The sequence below is a fragment of the Molothrus aeneus genome, chromosome 5 (genome assembly GCF_037042795.1).
Source record: "Molothrus aeneus isolate 106 chromosome 5, BPBGC_Maene_1.0, whole genome shotgun sequence".
NCBI lineage: Eukaryota > Metazoa > Chordata > Aves > Passeriformes > Icteridae > Molothrus > Molothrus aeneus.
Window position 1 is genome coordinate 8,089,181 of NC_089650.1, and position 19,945 is coordinate 8,109,125.

The 19,945-nt window shown below is 40.9% G+C and overlaps 1 protein-coding gene across 1 annotated transcript in view; it reads right to left on the minus strand.

Annotated features, from left to right (window-relative positions):
* LRP6 (LDL receptor related protein 6) overlaps positions 1-19,945 on the minus strand; it is a 114,836-nt gene that overhangs the window by 46,556 nt on the left and 48,335 nt on the right. Inside the window, exons 4-6 of the mRNA XM_066549626.1 lie at positions 10,135-10,331; positions 9,268-9,399; positions 282-678 (exon numbers count right to left, since the gene is read on the minus strand). Of these exons, the coding sequence (XP_066405723.1) occupies positions 282-678; positions 9,268-9,399; positions 10,135-10,331 (726 nt within the window). The remainder of the gene's footprint in view (positions 1-281; positions 679-9,267; positions 9,400-10,134; positions 10,332-19,945) is intronic.

A 19,945-nucleotide genomic window follows, 5' to 3' on the forward strand; every position in this document is an offset into this window, starting at 1 on the left:
TGATTCACGCAGTCTACAAAAATATTTTTAAAAATAATAAAATACAGACACATAAGTTGACTACCCAGGTGGTCAAAATAGAGCAGCAGTGCTTGTGCCTCAGAGCCTTAACTTTCAGAGAATCCCAGTATTTTCATTTGGAAAGCTCAGAAGTTTATCACTACACAGATAGTAGATAGATAAACTATGTAGATAGTTTACCACTATCTACACAGAAGCAGACAGAGGTATCTTCTTTGCATGATCAATATGTTACAAAACGCTCCCAAACAGCTCCTCACCCAACCATGGGATCCAACACGATAGCTCTGGGTTCTTCCAGGTCTTCTGATATCAAGATTTTCCTCATGGTGCCGTTAAGCCTGGTGACCTCGATGCGGTCCGTGCCGGTGTCCGTCCAGTAGAGGTTGCGGGCCACCCAGTCCACAGCGATGCCGTCGGGGTGCGCGATCTGCGCCGTCACCACAAACTGGCTGCCCGAGCCGTCCAGGAAGGAGCGGCGGATGGCCCTCACTTCGTCGTCTGTCCAGTAGATGTATCCTTCCAGAGGGTCGAAGTCGATGGCGATGGCGTGGCGGATGTCCTCCAGCGGCAGCACGATGTCCGTGAAATCCGGCGTGTCCAAGGAAATGCGCCTCAGGTCCGTCCGGCGGGCCAGGAGCAGCAGCGCGGTGGCACCTGCAGGAACAGGACAAAGCACCTTGGAAACACTCCTGGAAACAGAGAACCTGAGTCTGTTCTTTCCCAACAACATGGTCTAGCTACCTTGATTTCACAGTGTTAAAAATAGGTTAGATCTCAGGTTTCTGTGGTTGAGATGACCCCCGAGGTATCAGAAAGGTTTTTTTCCCAGCCCCATGACTGCTGAAGAAGTTGAGATTCGTTGGTTCTGTTTTTCAAGGCTGTTTATTTTTTCTTATCTATTACATTCTTTCTCTGACCTGCTGAGATCTGTCTGGCAGGTTGGGTTGTGGCACAGTGGCTGCCCTTGGGGTGGTGATAACTTTTTATACTACGAACTACGAGTACTTTATTTACAATAATTTTCCAATACCTATCACCTATGTTAGAGAGTGTGTCTCTACTCTAAACCAATCCAGAAGTGTCACCATCCCAGCAGAAGATGGAGGACAAGAAGAAGGAGAAGAAGGACAGGACACACCCAGATTCCTCCATCTTGCCTCTTGAACCCCCATTCTAAACCCCCAAAATTCTACTTTTTCACCCTGTGACAAATTAATTATCATTCTACTCAAACTCTTGTGGCTTGTAAATCTTCACACTAAGGTGGTAATTTTTTCCATGGACTAAAATCAAAGGCACAGGTGTCTTTGACCCCGTGCCAAGGTCTCTGAGCCCCTTGCCAGGGTCTCAAATCACCCAGGGCAACCAGAGGAATGTCCTGGGTTCTGACAGTTAGAAACTGTTGTAAAAAATAGTTGATAGATTGTTAAGCATATACTATTAGTTTGGTTGTTATATTGTAAAAGGGGTTAAAAGAGTAATACACCTAAGTAAAGTGCACCACCCCCCAAAGGAAACCTGCCAGCCTGGAGAGAACTGTAATGGGCCAATCAAGCACCTTAAACCTTCATGCAAATGAAGGATCCAAAAAGAAACCAGTCCAAAGGGACAAAAAAAAGGATAAAAAGGGGCTTCTGACCCACTGAATCTGTGCTGCTCCATGCTCCATCTGGGACTGCTGGGCCCATGGGCCCCCTTGCTTTAGGCCTTTCTTTTTTTTTATATAATAAAAGCTGAAATCACTTTAGTACCAGGAGCCTGCTCTCGTTTTTATCAACAGGACCCAACCAAACTGCTGGGTATCAGCAGAGAATTCCATTCTAAATGTGAAGTTGCTCACAATATCTCTGCTTATTCTTCAGAACAAGTCAGATGTGTTTACAGAGAAAATTCAGTGCTCCTTTCCTTTCCCAGAATGTATCATGTTGCACATATTCTCGATCCATATAGTTCCTCCAAATTACTGAAACAGATATGCAGCAACTATGCTGCTATTTTATGCAAATCAACAGATGGCCTGCAACCTCTTAGATGAGAAATTAATTATTTACTGACTGTTTGCTGCTGTTGGTGAGAGGACAACCATGACAAACAAGCTGCATATTTCAACAACGCCTGATAAATGGAGAAAATGTAACAGAACACCACGAGTAAAACTCTTTTGAGAAACTCTTGTTGGAGAAGTCAGATTTGGGAACAGACCACTGTTCAATGACCATGCAGAGCAGGAGGGCTGTGACCTTCTCCCACATTTGCTAAGAACAAGCTTATTGAAGACATAAAGATAAATAACAGTGTCTTATAAAGTAATTTTGAGCCAAAGCATACAAAAGCCTTGCTGGCTTTTGGGTGAAAAGTCAGAATCACAATAAATAACTAAGATCAGCTTGCACTGCAGAAGATGTTTTCACATAGGCAACTCAGCATGTTTAATGGTACTATCAACGACAGTTGCCTTTATTGTCTAATCTAGTTCATTTTCATTTAATTTTCTATTCTATGTCCCCAGTTTTCAAGGTAATGAAGGATAAACATGCACCACACCCCATTCCAATTAAACTGGCTTATCAGTTTGGAGTCTTAGGGAGATAAGAGCAGCTTAGGCCCGAGGGAAGCCTGAGCTAAGGTGAAAAATGCATGTATAATTGCAGGGAAAGTGTGGTGCAATGGCTCTCCTCAAAGAGTGAGAGGACAGGCTTTGGCAGGGACTGATGGAGGATGAGGGGGAGGGTGGAGAAGGCTTAGGAAAACAAATGCATGAACATGCAGTGAAAATGAGCAATTGCCAAGCCACATTGTGTCCATGTCTCGATTTTGATGTGTAAGAGGTATAAATAAGAGCTAGAAGACTGAAAGAGCTAAAACTGAAGTAAATTGCTGATGAAAGAATAATTTTGGTGTCTGATGCCAATTTTTTTTTTAAAAAAAAACAGTGATTGATGTCAGTGCTAGCTGAAATCTCACTGCATGCTAAACTTTGGAAAGATGCCAAAGCAGCCACTGCTTCATTTACAGCACGTTTTAGGTGTTAAAAACCTCTAAGACACTTTCACAGTGCTGCAGGAAACAGCACCTTTCAACAACTGAAGTTGAGGATATTATTACAAGTGTTTCTGATTGGTAGTCCAGAATGGACTAAGACCAGCTTTGGGATCCTCTGTCCTAAAACACCTTGTGTTCAGAAATATATGTACACACTACTCAGCTGTTCTTCTAGTGAGTAACTCTTATGCATTAATTAATCAGCAGGGGAGAACCTGTAATTACATGCCGATGTATCCTTCAAAATACTGTAAAGCACGAGACACAGCCAATGGAAAAAAGGCCCGGTTGAGAGGGTTTTTTTTTTATAATTACAGAAGCAATTAATCTTGACACAGTAGTCACTATGTTCATCTGTGTTTGATGCTACTATGTACAACAAAAAATTCAGCATCAAGACTCAGGCAGACAGGTGTATTATGTTCATAGAAAGTCTTAGTACATCACTAATCCCTACAACTTAGGTTCCAGGAAGAAAGAAACCCCTACCACATTTTCTTAGCAACTTCACAGTCATTTATCCAACATAAATGGATTAAACATGATAATGACAAACATATTAAAAACACCTAAGGTTGAGCAAATGCCCTAGCCTCAGAGTTCAATATATATATATTGTCTACCATATACAGAAATAGCGTAAGGGATAATTTAAAAATAATTTGTGTGTTCTGGCTGAAGTTGACAGTCATTTCAAAGAACAATGCCAGGTTTCCAGAAAGACTCAGTTCAGTATAACCATACCCTTGCTCAAACTCACCCTTAAAATTGACCAATTGACCTTCCCATTCTTCCCAAAGACAACCCATTTCAATAGCTGCAGTATCCTGCTTTCAGCCTGCAACCCTGTTGTTTAGTCAAACAACCCATGTGTTTAAACTTTAATTCAGCACTGGGAAATGAGTGGCTTTCAGCTACCCCGTGCTGGACTCTGGACCCCGAGCTAAGAATTTCATGGTCCTTATCTGGCGGCTTTGCCAGCATTCCAATCCCTCCATCAAACACCAGCCCTGAGCCCTCCAACCAGGCAATAAAAAGTTGAAAGCTTGCTTCAGAGCTATTACCCAAACATTTGCAAACCAACACCTCAGCTGCTCAGTTAGATCAGAAGTCATTCAGCTCAGGAAAAAGAAACCCGCAGCAGAGAAGCATCACACCTCCAGGCAGGTTGAGGGAAAGATGGCTCTGAATAGCTCCAGTCTTGTCCTGACAATAGCAAGAGCTGGGAGTATTTATAGACTGATCCCATTACCGCCTTGAGAACAGCCAGGGAAAAGAACCCCAGGTGGTCTCAGAAGTGTGGCAAACACCAGCTGTGCAAAGTTTACCTGGCTGGGCACTGATCACCACTCAGAAGATGCTCGAGGTACTCAAGGGTATCAGGACATGACAAAACCAATCAATTTTGTTCACTTCTACTCCAAAGATCAGTTATGAAGCAAAAGCTAAGATGACAGCAGGATCTCCAGACCTCTTGCCATGCCTAAGAAAAATCAAGCCTCTAATGATGAGCATGAGGGAGAGAGTATCATGAGTACAGAATCATATTTCAAAAAAAGGAAAAGACAATGCAGGCTGCATGCAAGCATAACTTTATTTTTGGCTTTAAAAAAATTTTATCAGCACTTATTAGGGGAACTGGAACAAGTCACAAACGTATAAAACTCCTCAAACCTCAGCTGGCTCAGATGCTTTCAAAGAGTACATGGAGGCTGCAGCCAGAACTCTGATCTCACACACATATGCAGACCTGAGGCAGTTTTCCCTCTGTTTCTAAACCATTCAACTTGTGGACTAAGCTCGAGATTCTTTTCAGCACTGCCTCAAGTCACAGGATATTCAAGAGAGTTAGCAATTTTTTGAAAGTCAAGTCCCTTACTTGTCTAAATATGGACATATAAGCCTTACTACTCCAGACTCTTAGTTTTGAGAGCTTTAGCCTACTTTTATTAAGCACTTTGAAAGCTGGGATTACAAGCTCATGGACGGTGCATTACATTAGTACTGGAACTAATGCTTGCCTCAAAGATTCACTATTAAAATTCTAAATAATTTAAATCTGTGTGCTAGCTGAAGTCAAGAGAAGGGGGAGAAAGGGGGAATCAGAGCAAGCACGAAGATACATGCTATGGCACAGCTTTAAGTCCAATGCCCTTCTAACCTTTATAATTAATTACATCTTCTCAATGATATACAGGCCTCAGTCATTTGTAAGTTATTGAACTTTAAAACCATCAGTGGTTGCTGAGCTACACAGACACATGCTCAGGAATGCATACAACTGAAGTGCTAGACCTAAGACATGTATAATGCATTCCCTGTATCTGAGAAATCACGATTATTAATACATCCCAAATAGAATTACTTAACATTTGACCAAAACATTTAATTCCTAAATGTTTTCCCCCAGTTTTGAAGTCACTGTTGTCAAAGAGTCCCTGATACAACAATACAAAGTAGAGATTTTCATGCAAGCTCAACCTTAAAACTACAAAGGCAAAAGAACATGCATCTGCAATTAATTATATATTTATTCTTTCCTTTAAAAGAAATGAAAGAATGAAGGTATGAAACTAACATCCTGATCTGTGCTGTCAAATCGAGACCCTGGCTATTTCTGACAAAGCAAATTAGGCAGTGGACAGCCCTAAATTGCAAAAGGAAGTGTAAAATTCTGCTTCCTGCCTCCAGGCCTACCAGGGAAATAGAATGTGAGTATCCATGGGCAAAAAGAAAGATTCCTTTCCTGGAAGAGAACAGAATGGCCGAAGCAAGGCTGAAATTGAAGCATGAAGCACTGCTTTTTCTTTGTGAGGCAACACACACCTCCTTGCCCAGCTGAAGTCGCCACTAGTTTTCTCAGTTTAAACCACGTTTCACTGTTGGCAGAAGCAACTTCAGGACACAAATCAAATTCCTTACAGGCAAAGACAGAAGCTGAGCACATGCACAGAGAGATCTTCATATACTTGTAAGAATCTAACTCCAATGACAAACTCATTGATATAAGAAAATTCAGGTTTGTCTTACAACTATCAAAAGATCATTTGAATGTAGCACTGCCAAACAGGACAGTAGAACACACAACACTGAAAAAGAAATTACGGTATGTTGTGAACAAGAACAATACATTACCAAGAATATGACACAAGGTGCTAAAAGCTCTCTGGCAGAAGACCCAAGTCCTGCCTGGGTGCTCAGAAAGGACTCTTTGCTTCACATGTTACTGAGAGAGGACTATCTGGCCATGAAATAACTTACTTTGCCTCTCTTTTGTTGGAGGGACAGGGATTTACTAACTTTCACCTAGGCAATGGGGGAGCTAAAACCTCGCTAGAAGCCCACTTCTCAGTATACTTCACTGTTTTGATTTGTATTATCAGGTATTAGAAAAATAGTTAGTTTTATTCTAAGGCATCACCCCTTCCTGAAACACTGTGAAGAAATATTTCAGAATTGGAACGTGTGTGTGTTATTGTATTCACAGATCCTACCAGAAATATAAAACTCCTCGAAGGTATGATTTAAAAAAACCCTACAAAAATGGAGAAACTAGCACTGGGAGAAAGGCAAGGGAGGAAAAGATTTCCTATAAACCAAGATTATTCAAAAACGCTAGGTTGTCATGGAAACTGCTCAGGGAGGGTCAGCCAGCCTCACCTTTGGCTGCCAGCATCATCTGTCAATGCCAAAGCACTGCAAACACCACAAACACACACTCAAAATTCACCCATCAGAATCTCTCCAGCACAGCCCAGTATTCTCCGCAGCGCAGCATGAAATAAAGCTCTCTCCTCAAAGAGGCTCATTTCACCATGAAACAATTTGGTTTAGGAACCAGGCTGATTTTAGTCTACTGCTAGAAAACAAAACCATCTTAAAGAAGAGAAACTCAGCCTAATTTTTCACCTTTCTTCACTTCTCAGTCACCAGTCTCTCCCATGGCCATGTACACATTCTAATTGCAAATGGGGATTTAATCAGCACTGCAGCATTAGAGATGTATACTGAAACTATCTGAAGTGAAAATGTTCAGTTCTCAGGGTTCTGCTCTACTTTCACAGCAGGTATAGAGAACAGGCAAGTACAAGGGGAAAAAAACAGTCCAAGAAACTAGAATCAATCCAATCCGACCTCTGCACACTTAAAAATGAGAAAATAAATTTACTTCCCAGGAGTCCTAGAGGAGCCTAAGAAAGGAAGTCCCCACAGAGACAAATCCAGATTTACCTCTCGAACTCTGGTCCATGACTACTCTGGCTCTGTTCATGTGCCCTGCTCTCCTCCCTCCCCCAAATCAATAATTGCAGCCATTGCACCTACAGGAAGGAAGGAGTTCCAGGGGATCTGTGCCTTGAAGAGCTCTGGAAAGTTGTAAGTCACTCACAAAAGCCCTAAGTCTGCTTAGGGATCTGCACCTCCCTTCAGGGAGAGAGGAGTGAAAAAAAATATCAGTTTTGGGGCATGCTCAGCTCTAAATGCTGAACTTCTTGCATGAGTATGTCAGAAATTAGCCCTGCACAGGATCAAAGCTGCACAAAACCAATGGACCTGATGAATAATTTGAGTAGGTTGTTTCATCTGGGTTATGTGCTGTCTCCTTTCTAAGACCAAGTTAAATAAACAGTCTCAATTTTCTCCCCTCTTCCCACCCTTTTTTTTCCTGAAAAAGCAGAGGCAGAATGTGCCCAAAAGATAAAACAGGAGAATGGTTGTTTAAAATGCAACATGATATTGACAAGCATAAGAGAAATGCTCCTGTATAAAGTTTTTTGCATACAACTGGACAAAATACTGTAGCAACTTGGTTAACAATATTTCTAGTACAGTGGGGGCTTATATTCTGTAAATCAAATACCTGTTATGACTGACTGGGAACAGAAAATTTGGCTTCTCATGTTCAAGGAGTGGGAGAAAAGAGCAACAGTTATAAATTCTGAGACATTAGAAATGGCTAAAAAAGTGAAATGATGATTCTGAATATCTCTGCATGAAAAATCCTTTTAATAAGGTTCTGGGGTGGATTTTTAGTACCATTCTTCTACTTACCCTTGGTAATTTACTTTGATACACTGGAATTTATCTGTGCATATCAAGTATTTTTGAAAAAGCAGATGGATTTGTGTCACATTCTGACTGCATACAACCAACCCAGAGCAGTATTATTAAAGCTTCTCCTTACACCAAGGGAAATGGAAGAAAAACATCTTGTTTGTGTATTGGGAAATTCTTATAAACAATCCTGCCAGGCTAAATTGGGAGCTGCTTTTCACATAAAAGCAGCAATTTATTTTAACAAGGTTCACAGAGACACTCAAAAATAATCAGCAGAGAGCATGAAATAGCATGAAATTAAAGAAAACTCTGAACATAGCTGACAAACCTGAAATAATTTTTGAAATATAAAACTCCAATTAAAAAAATATTTCTGTATCCATTTTATTTGGCTTATTTACACCAAGCTCTGCTGTATCATTTCTTCTTCTATTTACTTCTGTCCTAGGGAGATGATCTGCATGAAAGATGGTTATTTATGATCCAGCTAATTATCTCCCAGTGTTAATTTTGAGCCTGTTAGTGTACTACAGCAACCACAACACAACATCACAAGACCTACACTTACAAAATGTAACAATTTAAAATCATGTATATTAGCCCACAATGAGAAACTAAATGCAGTTTTTGGTCAGAGACTGCAGCTCTAAATCTTGATCATGTCTTGAGTTTTAGGGCTTTTAGCACCTCTAAAAAACATGTCATTATTTTCAGAGAGAGATGTCAGGTGTGTGTATAATAAATGGACATCAGACTTAAAAAAAAATTAAAAGGAGCTATTGTACAATCTAATATGATCAATGTCAGAAATATTTTAGAGACAGCAGAGGATGTAGGTATCTTTTTCTCTAAGAAAAAGCAACAACAGAGCCCCCCCAAAACTTAAAGGGAGTTAGTGACAGAGATAGAACTGCAACTTAAATTTTGTAACTGGAGGTAACCTGCCCTTCAGTCATGAGAATTCTTCCTTTTTACAACGTAGAGGGCATTTTCCAAGCACTTTTATCTGTACTGCAAAAGCATACATAGTTTCAGAATTTGCCACCCCTAACATGCATCATTCATATAGTGCAGCTGGAAGAACCCCTTTCCCTCCAAAAGCTACTTTGTGCTTAATCTAAAGGATTTTTTAAAAACAAAGCCTACCATCTTTGCAGGTCTTTCCATTCTCAAGAAGTCTCACACCAGTGGGACATGCACATTGATAAGAGGGCTTGGTAGGAGACATCAAACACAAGTGGGAGCAGCCACCATTATTAGTTCCACATGGGTTTGTAGCTGTTAAACATAAATCACACAGATTAATGCTTCTGATAACGAATGACCTCATATCATGTGTTAAGACACAAATGGCATTTGAGTGGTAGAATCAGTGGCAGCAACACAGATTAAAGGAGGAAATGATAAACACAGAACAAGTAAAAATTACTTCCAAGTGTTGAGTAGTGGGGTACTTATAGTACCAAAATGCACGGATGTTGAATGTTTCCCTTCTTGGGAAAGTAGCACTTGGCTCTAAACAAGAACTTTGTTTCAGCTCTGCTCTTCTCATTTTTACAAACTCTTCAGCATGCTGGTGCTGAATGTATATATAAAAACAAAATGCAAATACAGTAAATTAACACAATGGTTAAGACAGTGCACAGAGCTAGTCCTGCTTAATATCATCTGTCAGATTAACACTCCTTTCCACTCAGGAGCTACCACTTAGAAAAATAAAAATACTGTGTTGCCTGAAGTTATGGTACAGGAAACAGAAAAATACGACAAGAGCATAAATGTGTCGGGCAGAAAAAAAGTGTAAGAGATGGGGGGGTTTTCTTGCACTTAAAAAGCCCTACAAAAATGCAGAGAATATCTGGTTTCCCTTTGGATCTTTTGCTATTCTCTGCACTGGAAAAATTGCATCATGACATGGTTGAAGCCACCCAGCACCATACAGAAAGACTAATTAAAGATTTTTGCAAATCAGTTCCAGATTGCAATTAAAAAAAGAACAGCAAGACAGCTTACCATTTGGCTGCCTCTTCTGGCTGAAGGCATGGATATCCATGGGGGAGAAGATGTTGGAATGGATCTCACGCAGGTCCTCCCCGGAGTACTTGCTGCAGGCCAAGATGGAATGCGTGTTCCAGTCCGTCCAGTACAACGTGTCCCCAAACAGTGTCAAAGCAAAGGGATGTGGAAGGGAGCCTTTAACCACTGCTTGCCTAATAGAGCACAGGGAAATGAAAATGAATGTTCAAACACAATTCATGTGACAGTTTTGCCCGAACACAGCTTCTGTGAAAAGATGTTTGGGTATTGTTGATCAGAACTTTGTGTTTGTTTATTTCTGGGAAACAAATATACTGCCCCTGCTTTGGGGAATGATATGAAGGAACAGCACAGGAATGCTATTTTCAGGCTGCCTACTGATGCTGAGAAACTCAAGAGATGCTAACTGAAATCCTTACTGAGATCTGTTGGTACTTTTTATCTCTGGAACAGTCCATGCCTGTAGGGCTCTCTGCCACCACATGAACACCAGCTGATTTTATGCAAGTCTGACTGCTACCTGCTGATACACCCTGTCCACCAATTCCAGCCTCAGCAGATTTCACACTGAGACAAACTGGTCAATTAGCTATCCATCCATCTCTTACAGTTCCTCTTTTCAACCATCAAAAACCACTATAAAGTAGTTTTTCACTCTAAAGAAATCCTTAAAGTTACTTCTATTATTATGAAATTATTAAGCTATTGTTTTTACTGTAAGCAGTGCCATTAAACAGAGTTCTAGTGATTTTCTGCCATGGTAATGATGTAATTTCTGAGCAAACTGGGTCACTGCCTCTCTCCAGGTTCACAAACAAAATTAAAGCATATACTCATATATTTTATGTATATATACAAAGACATGCTCATTAGCCATCACAAAAATGCAGCACAAACATTACTGAAGACAGTTTTTCCAGGTTCTTGTGATGTAGAAACTAATTATCTGTACCCAAGATTCTCAGAACTGGAATTAAGTAGCTCAAGTCTTATTTTTATTTTATTCAGAATCACAGAAAAGTTTAAGATGGAGAGGACTGCAGAGGTCATCTACACCAACACAAAGCATGGTCACCACACAAGTACCACTTACAGGAGTGCTTCTTCCCACCTCCTTTCTTCTTAACTGCCTAAGTGGAAGTGTGTTCCCACCTAGGCAAGGTCCTTCTGAACAGTGGGGATCACCATCCCTTTCCTGAACTGGAAGCACAAGGGATTGATACACAGCCCTGCTACTCCTTCAGAATAAGGCCCACTATGAACACCAGCCTCCCATTTTTCTTCTTGCAGGGAAGACAGCAATCATCCATACATTTACTGAGAAAACACCCCCACACCATAGGCATGACTTCTGGAAAGAAGTCTAACTGAAGTGGTTTAACAGATGACAAAAATACTCTTATTTTCCAAATATTTGCTGTTAAAATGTAACAGAAGAGTATATTAAAGCAAGAAGATTGAAGGTGTCTTCTGAATACAAAGAAACTACAGTCATTACTGTCCTTTCACCTTAGCTTCTGGAAAAAGATGCATTATCTTGAAAGCTTTTTTTTTTTTCCTATAGATTCCCTTGCTTATCACTCTAGTGTTCCAATTCTACACGAAATGAAATCTTCTATTTCTTGGTATTTTGCACTCAAAAGTAGGACATAGTATCTTTTCTTTCTTATCTCTGTCTGGAGTCAGGTATATATTTGCCTCTAATTAAATGCACCAACTAAGCATCTTACAAAAGACCATTGTAACATAATTTAAAGCTGAAACCTGCCAGCCAAACAGTGAAGCCAGAATGACACAAAACATTCTGGTACCAAGTATAAAGGCATTCTAAATCTGCAAACATTTTAACCAACCCTACCCCCAAACCCTAAATATCTTCAGATTTGAGTTTTAGTTTAGAGCAGGCTAGGAGACTAAGTCTTTATGTATGACATTTGACAAATGACACATACAGCATTTTGTCATATGAAACAAGCAATCAAAGACCAAAACTCTCACTATACCCAAACCTGCACCAAAGACAGCATTCCCATAATAAAGAAGCCACATTTTTATGAAGCATTCTGGCTAACTTACTTTAAAACAAAACGGAGCAGCCAAAAAAAAACCCAAAAACCACAGAGAGGAATTGTACATGGGATTTCTACCCACCAGTAGTGGGAATAAATCTTTTAGTACAATAGCTGCTGTTAGACATACCTCACTTTCAGACAACCCTCTATTCATATGACAATGCATCAGGTGAACTGTGACCCTTATTCAAACCAGCCCTTATCTGGAGAGATTCAGAACCCCTTCATTTGACTGTGCTGTCAGTCACAGTCTTGAAGCAATTACTCCTCAACTTGTATTATTTTTCTCAGCAGGTATAAGGTTGCAATGCATGAAGATGGCTTTGGGTCCAAACACAAGAGTATATTTCTTGCATCTTATTAAGATCAGTATTACCAGTAACATGTACTCTGTAATCTTCGTTTCCAGCAAGCCAGTACAAGGTGATAGCTCACTTCCAACCAGCAAAACCAGCAGGGCTTTTTCCCAGGGCTTGAGTTGAGCTCAATGAGTCTCCACACCCTAATGAGGAGCAGGAGGAAGGGGTTGGAGAGCCCAGCTATTAGAAAACAGGAAAAGGAAGAGAAGGAGCAAGAAATGACCTTCTGATGGCTGCTGTGAGCTGCTGTGCTTCAGCACAACCTGCACTAGGAACTGCAGAGCTCTCTCTGCTTTTGGTGAGCAAGATGAGGGGCCCTGACTTCTTCCTAGACCAACTATTTATTAAACACACCCAGGTGGATGAAGGTGACCCGTGTCACCTGTAGCACTCAGCTGCTGCACAGTGCTGATGGGAGCCTGTAAGAGCTGAAATGAGGGATGTGGGACTCCAGGCAGCTCTTCAAAATGCAGTTTATTACATCCAAGGCATTACAGCAGTCCAGGGTCATGGGTGACAGAGCCTGTGCCTGTAGCTGTCAGCTCCAGCTGCAGGCAGGCCTGGAGACCCTTTAGTTTAGGTTACAATGCATTATATGCTTTTCTTTGCTGAGCATCTTAATACAGTAGAACCAATCTATACCTTAACTTTAATCTATAGCCTATCATAACTACTATAATTACCATATTCATGTTACTATTCTCCAATCACTAAAAGTTAGTACATTAAAGTTTAAGCTAGAAGTTGTTTTTCAGTTTTCTTGCAGTGGAAAATTCTGAGACCTTTTTTCTACTTGCAACATCTGCTAACTTGTTCGCCTGTGCTATCTTTCTGCTTGGTAAAAACATCTTCTTGTTTGAGGTGGGTTTATCCTTTGCTCTAAGCCATAAAAACCCCTTCTAATTAACCTACCCTTTGCTTCCTAGGTTACCCAGTAAGATTAGCTCAGCAATTCTTCTATATCAAAACTTGCTTCCATCTCTATTCCTTCTTCAGATTCTACATTCAAAATCTTTCTGCTAAGCATACACATCTGTGAGACTTCCTTGTCAAACTTTCACCCTTCCCAACAGAAGCAGGTGCCTCCCACCTCCAGGGTGGTTCACAAGCACCCATACAGGGTTGGGGAGCAGAGAGGTCTCCCCATTCCTGGCTTGATGGGTTCCAGGTACAGCTCTGCAGGTGCAGTTGGGCTGATAGGAACTGACAGACAGCTCCTTGCCAGGCTTCACTGCAACAAGTGACAGGACAGCAAAAGGCTCTCCACCCTATTATCCTTCATCAAACTCCTTGATTCCTTCAGACTGCTGCACTTGTGTCATTAGTCTCGTTTAAAAGAGACACCAGAGACAATGGGAAAGTGAGAGCTGGGGATAAGGAGCAATGTTATTCATTCAGGAGATATCTCCAGGGCCTCAGCAAGATGCAAATTGGCTATATATTAGATGGAACTAAGCACACACAAACTTTAATAATCTTCCCTGCACCAGGCATATAATCACATAAATTTGCTTTAAAAATCTGGATAGTGATTGACATTTAAAAGGCCAACATCTCTGTTGTGTTGGCTGGGAAGGAAATGTGTAAAGGGACAGCAGAGAAGGAAGGTGAGGAGAGAAAGAGAGAGAAAAGAAGCAGTTTCCACAGAAATGAAATTCAGTCTGTGTTGAATTTCATGATTTCCCAAACACAACTATTTATCATCATGGTAATCAGAGATGCCATTACAATAAATATTTGTTATGGTAGAGTTTTCTACTGTCTGGAGAAAATATAGATTTGATTTAAATATATTCACCTTTGTTCTATTCTTATTCTGTTAAAGAGTCCTGTGAAACACTTTGTGAAGACAAACAAAACAAACAATAAGCAAGTTAAAGCAAGAATTGCAAAAGGAGCTACCAAACTCTGAAATAGAACAGACACGTGAAACTTCATAGACAGTCTATCCAGTTTTATATAAACAATGACAAAAAAGCTTTTGCTTCAGGATAATATGAATTTCAAAGATGAAACTCACTTGAAATAAAAATTAACAGCAAAATTACCAAAAACCATTAAATTCATATCTTTTATTTTAACCAGGATTGCCTCAGTCTGCCTTTATTTCTTTTTCAACTAATACTGGCATTCAAAGCTATGTTATAGCTATGAAATTTCATAATTCAGATCACCAAAAGAAAGCCAACAATAATCAAGATAATTTAAATTTACAATATAATAAGAACTACTATTCCCCCCGAGAATATTAACAGATGTTTTATATCCAAGCATAACAGCATTTTTCCATCAAAGTAAACAAGTAAACAGCATCCATGAACCAACTGCCTTTTATTCTTGCTGCATTAGTGTCTTCTAGTCCCAAGACCTGATCAGAACACCTGCAGAAAACTTGGGGTACTTGAGATGTTCTGGCCTGTATGTCCCTGAACCATTAACACTCCAGCTTCACAGTAGCAAAACTCATTTCAGGTGACCCCTGAGGCTGCCTTTGTTCAGTCTCCAGGACAGGGTGCAAGCATTTTTGACATTTATGTTTCACTCCATTTCTCCAGTGTCCCTATAGGCTATCCCATACCTATTACCATCTCCCAGGCTATCAGAAAGGGGGGGAAAAAAAAATCTGCTTTTAGTGGTCATCATATTAAAGAAAGCATATAAGAGGTTTGCATGAAGCAAATTAAAATATTTTAAACAAAACCTTATTTACCAACTACAGAATGCTTATTGCTTTGAGTATTAACAAAGCTGCAGGAATACACATCTTCAGCTTGTGACAATTGGAAATATTAGCAAGTGGCCAAAGCACTCAGAGCATGAATCAGATGAAGCAGGATCAAAGACTAAGATGCACCCAAAAATACCACACAAGGGATGCCACAGGGAGGGCAGGGAGCTCTGGTTCCCTCAGCTCACAGGATCTCCCTCTCCTGCCAACCTACCAAAAACATTTGCAACACAAACTCAGAAAAGTAATGCATTTTTATGTATTTTTACCATGAATGCTTGTCTAAATATTCCTATCAGGAGACAAGCCTGCTTTTAATTAGCTGAGAAAGTAAGCAAGAAACATGATTTGTGGGATATAATGCTCTCTTTTCAGACTGAAGTGTTTTTGCCTTTTGCCACTTCTTTAAGCCACAACTGCCATGTGTTTCCAGAAAGAATATATAATAAACAGGTCTAGCCATGACATTTCAAATCCCACCTGCAATCAAAGTCTGAAAAAGTCAATCAGAAATCGAATTATGGTTAAGAAATGAAGTCATTCTGTGGGTCATTTTTCAGGCAAACAGATGCTTTGAAGCTCCAATTTCCAGCATTTTTGTCTTCAGAAATACCATGGGGAAGAACCAAGAAATTCAACCTAGCTCTATGTCCAAATAATCTAATTAATTCTGTTTATGCAGGATTCTCTAGCAGTTTTAATTAGGGTATTATTTGGCTTCTGCACTGGCCTGTGTTGGTGAGGTATTGAAACAGGCTTCTCACCACTGACTGGTTCTTCATTGCTGAAGGTAAGCAATTTCATCACCCAGAAATATACAGAAAGATATGAACAGAACATGAGATTTTATACCTTGTACCTAATGTCATGTACTGTACACATTATAGGCAAATAAGGAAAAAATCTTCTTCTAAATGCAGGGATACAATATTTTCAGTGTTTCAACACATCTGCAACTAATCATCTGGCAGACAGACATGAGCTGATGCTTGAAAAGAGGAACTAGAAAAAAATCAATGCTCAAGTGCAAACTTGAAGACATTCACCTCTTGCAAGAGCTTCCCAGCTTTCTGACAGTTGCTGAAAGTATGTTTTCTTACAGTGGCCTCAAAAACCATCTCATTAGCACAAACACTTCCTGGGGGACCTTGTAAGTGCATTTCCCTTCAGCCAGTAACGTGTTAACTTATTAATTAGAACTGCTGCTGCAGGGTAAAGGAAGGGGAAATTAATTCAAGAACTGCTTTAGCAGGCCAACCTATCTTGGGGACTCTACTCACAGGAGAGCTGTCTGCATTTCAGTTTTGATTAATTAGTCCCACAAAAAGCAACTGTTCCTTCTGATAAGAGCAGGGCAAGAGCTCCAAAAAAAAACAAAACCACCTCTTCTATGCATCAATTTAGTTCTGTAATTATTGCATTCTGACATGAAAAACTGTTCATTCCTTTCTCTCACTGGCAAATCAAGGGCATTAGTCATCAAGTTCTTTGCTCTTCGTCTTTATTCTAATGAGCCCAACACTGGAGCAGCTAGGGCTAGTAAATCCCAGGGCTAGCAGGTAATGAACCATAATCATCCCTGTAAAAGTTGCTAGAGAGGTTTTCTCACGAATTTATGACTCTACCACATATTTAACTGAGTACTACTGCCAGCTGTCACGCACACTGCTTTAGTGGCTCACTGTGACTCCACTCCTACTGGAATGGGTGAAAAAAACTCCACCAAACCCCAAAATCAAGGCTTATAATTTGTTTCTCTCTCTACATAATCCTCCCACCAGCCTGTTGTACTCTTTCACTTTCCAGACCTCTGCAAACAGCAAGTAAAGGATCCATGTCCATCATGCACCTGGGATGGGGCAGCCCTGGATACAGTGGGAGTGAGAGGCTGGAAAGCAGTGCCAGGCAAAGGGACCTGGAGGGGCTCCTGGTCAATGGCCAGGTGGACCTGAGGCTGCAGTGGCCTGGAGCCAGGAGGGACATCCCTGTCCTGGGGGCACCAGGCCCAGCTGGGCCACAGAGGGACTGTCCCAGTCTGCTCTGGGGCAGCCTCACCTCAAATCTTGTGTCAAGTTTTGGTGGCACAATGTAAGAAAGACATAAACCATTAGAGAGTGTCCAAAGGAGGGCACGAGGATGGTGAAGGGCCTTGAGGGGAAGCCGTGTGAGGAGCAGCTGAGGGCACTTGGGGTCTGTTCAGCTGGAGGGGGCTGAGGGCAGACATGGCAGTCACAGCTTGTGCTGAGGGGAACAGGAGGGGCAGGCCCTGAGCTCTGCTCTCTGGGACCAGGGACAGGAGCCAGGGAACGGCTGGAGCTGGGTCAGGGGAGGGTCAGGCTGGAGATCAGGGAAAGGTTCTTCCCCCAGAGGGTGTCGGGCACTGCCCAGGCTCCCCAGGGAATGGTCACAGCCCCAAGGCTGCCAGAGCTCCGGGAGCGTTTGGACACCGCTCTGAGGGATGCACAGGGTGGGATTGTTGGGGTGTCTGGGCAGGGACTGTCGGGGTGTCTGGGCAGGGATTGTCGGGGTGTCTGGGCAGGGACTGTCGGGGTGTCTGGGCAGGGACTGTCGGGGTGTCTGGGCAGGGACTGTCGGGGTGTCTGGGCAGGGACTGTCGGGGTGTCTGGGCAGGGACTGTCGGGGTGTCTGGGCAGGGACTGTCGGGGTGTCTGGGCAGGGACTGTCGGGGTGTCTGGGCAGGGACTGTCGGGGTGTCTGGGCAGGGCCAGAGGTTGACTCAATGATCCTTGTGGGTCCATCCCAACCCATGATTCAGATCAAAGTACTTCTTGGAGATATAAATCTTAAAAGTTTTAATTCTTGCGTAGTGTCAGGCGTAGAGAGTTAATATTCAGAATATAAGAATAAAAGAACAAAAAAGTTTCCGATTTCTTGCAGATTTAGAAATACATCATAAATTTCTGGAGAGAACTCCTTCCAAATTTTAGATCTCTGAGGTCTGAACTTCAATACTTTAATACTGTCAGTGACATCAATTAAAATATTTTTCTATTTACACTGCATTTTTTCATTTTCCAAACCACAAAGTCAGTTTTCTCTAAACGGTTTGAATTTTTTTATAGAAGGATATTACTTCCTAACAAATTTTTCTCCCAAAGCAATTAAAACTTATGCCATCCTACTTACATGAAGGTTTTACAATTGCTTACCTGCTACAGACTCTTTCCCACCTCCTGTCATGCAGCAGTAAAAAACTTGACAGATCACCTCTTTACTCATCTGCTTCCTTTTCTAAGTTACCAAAACTATCCAGATCTAGAAGACCCAATTTTTATGAAGATATATGTCTTTCAGTAACTCATTTGCCTATTTCAATAGGGCCAACTTCCAGAAGTTGTTTTCCAGAATATTTTCCCAGACATGACATTAGATAAGGCATCAGAAAAATTAGTAACACTTCACAAGGATAAAAGAATCTGTTCTGATCAAGAGAAATTTAGAAACAAAAACCTCAAACCAACTAAGTATAAACGTAAAGCAGCAATTTAGAAAAATGGTCTAAATACCAAGAAAAAAAAATCACCAGAACTGGCAGTTTCTAAATAAACCAGAGTCTGGTTTAAGTGAGATTAGGCACTTGATAATGATCTCCTCCACACTTAACTCTTAAGGAAAAACCCCTAACTGATAGCCCCCTTAAGAAGTGGTGGATAACTGTAGGTGGGGTTATTTGTAGGTTGCTTTTTTTTTTTTTGAGGAGTTGGAGATGGCTAGGAAAAAAGACTAAAGGCTTTGTGGATTTTGGGTGGTTTAGTGGGGTGATTTTTTCCACAGAAAAGTAATATCTAAAAAGTAATATCTAAAAGGCTTTTGCTTTGGCTGCAAAATTAGAAACTGTGTTTTCTTTCCTAGTATTGGTGAATCAGTTAGTGAAAAAGATGAACAAAATAATTAAGAGATAAAATACGAATTACAGCTATAAAATATCACATTGAAAAAAGCTGAATTTGTTGGATAGCCAAAAGACAGTATCTACACAAAAAAAACCCCAACACTTTGGACAGCCCCAGAAGATCTTTTTTCTTAATACAGGCAGTGGCTAAGAGGTCACAGCAGAAAAGCAACCATCCCATAAAACCCCACTATAGAACAGCCTAACTTCTGCAGTTCTTTCCCCCCCCCCTTATGATGTAATGGCAAAAAGAATAAAAAATGAAACCAAAATGCCTAGATACAGATGTTAACTGCTTTTTGAATCTTCAGAACTTTCTCACATGCCTAGGGAAAAACACGTGCTGTTAGAATTGGTTTGTGCCTCTGAGTGCTTAAGGGAAGTCAAATGTGCTTTCCTTTCTAGGAATGACTTCCCTTTCTGCCCCTCAAATAGTAATATATTAGCATACTGCCACGACATATTGCTGATACTGAAATGTATGAATTTGAAAAAGAAACTTAACCTAAAGCATTGGACTGCTTAGGGTTTTATGGATGCATTAGAAAGAATTAGTAGATCTAAAAATCTAAATTACTTGTCTATACAGGTCTTTATTACAGGCTTAAGTAATTCCAGAGAATTTAGTGTGGAATGAGATAACTGCTGGGACTCAGGTGATTCCAATTCTGTGCCACGAGGCAGCTGCTGGACACAGCTGTGTATGCACAGACAA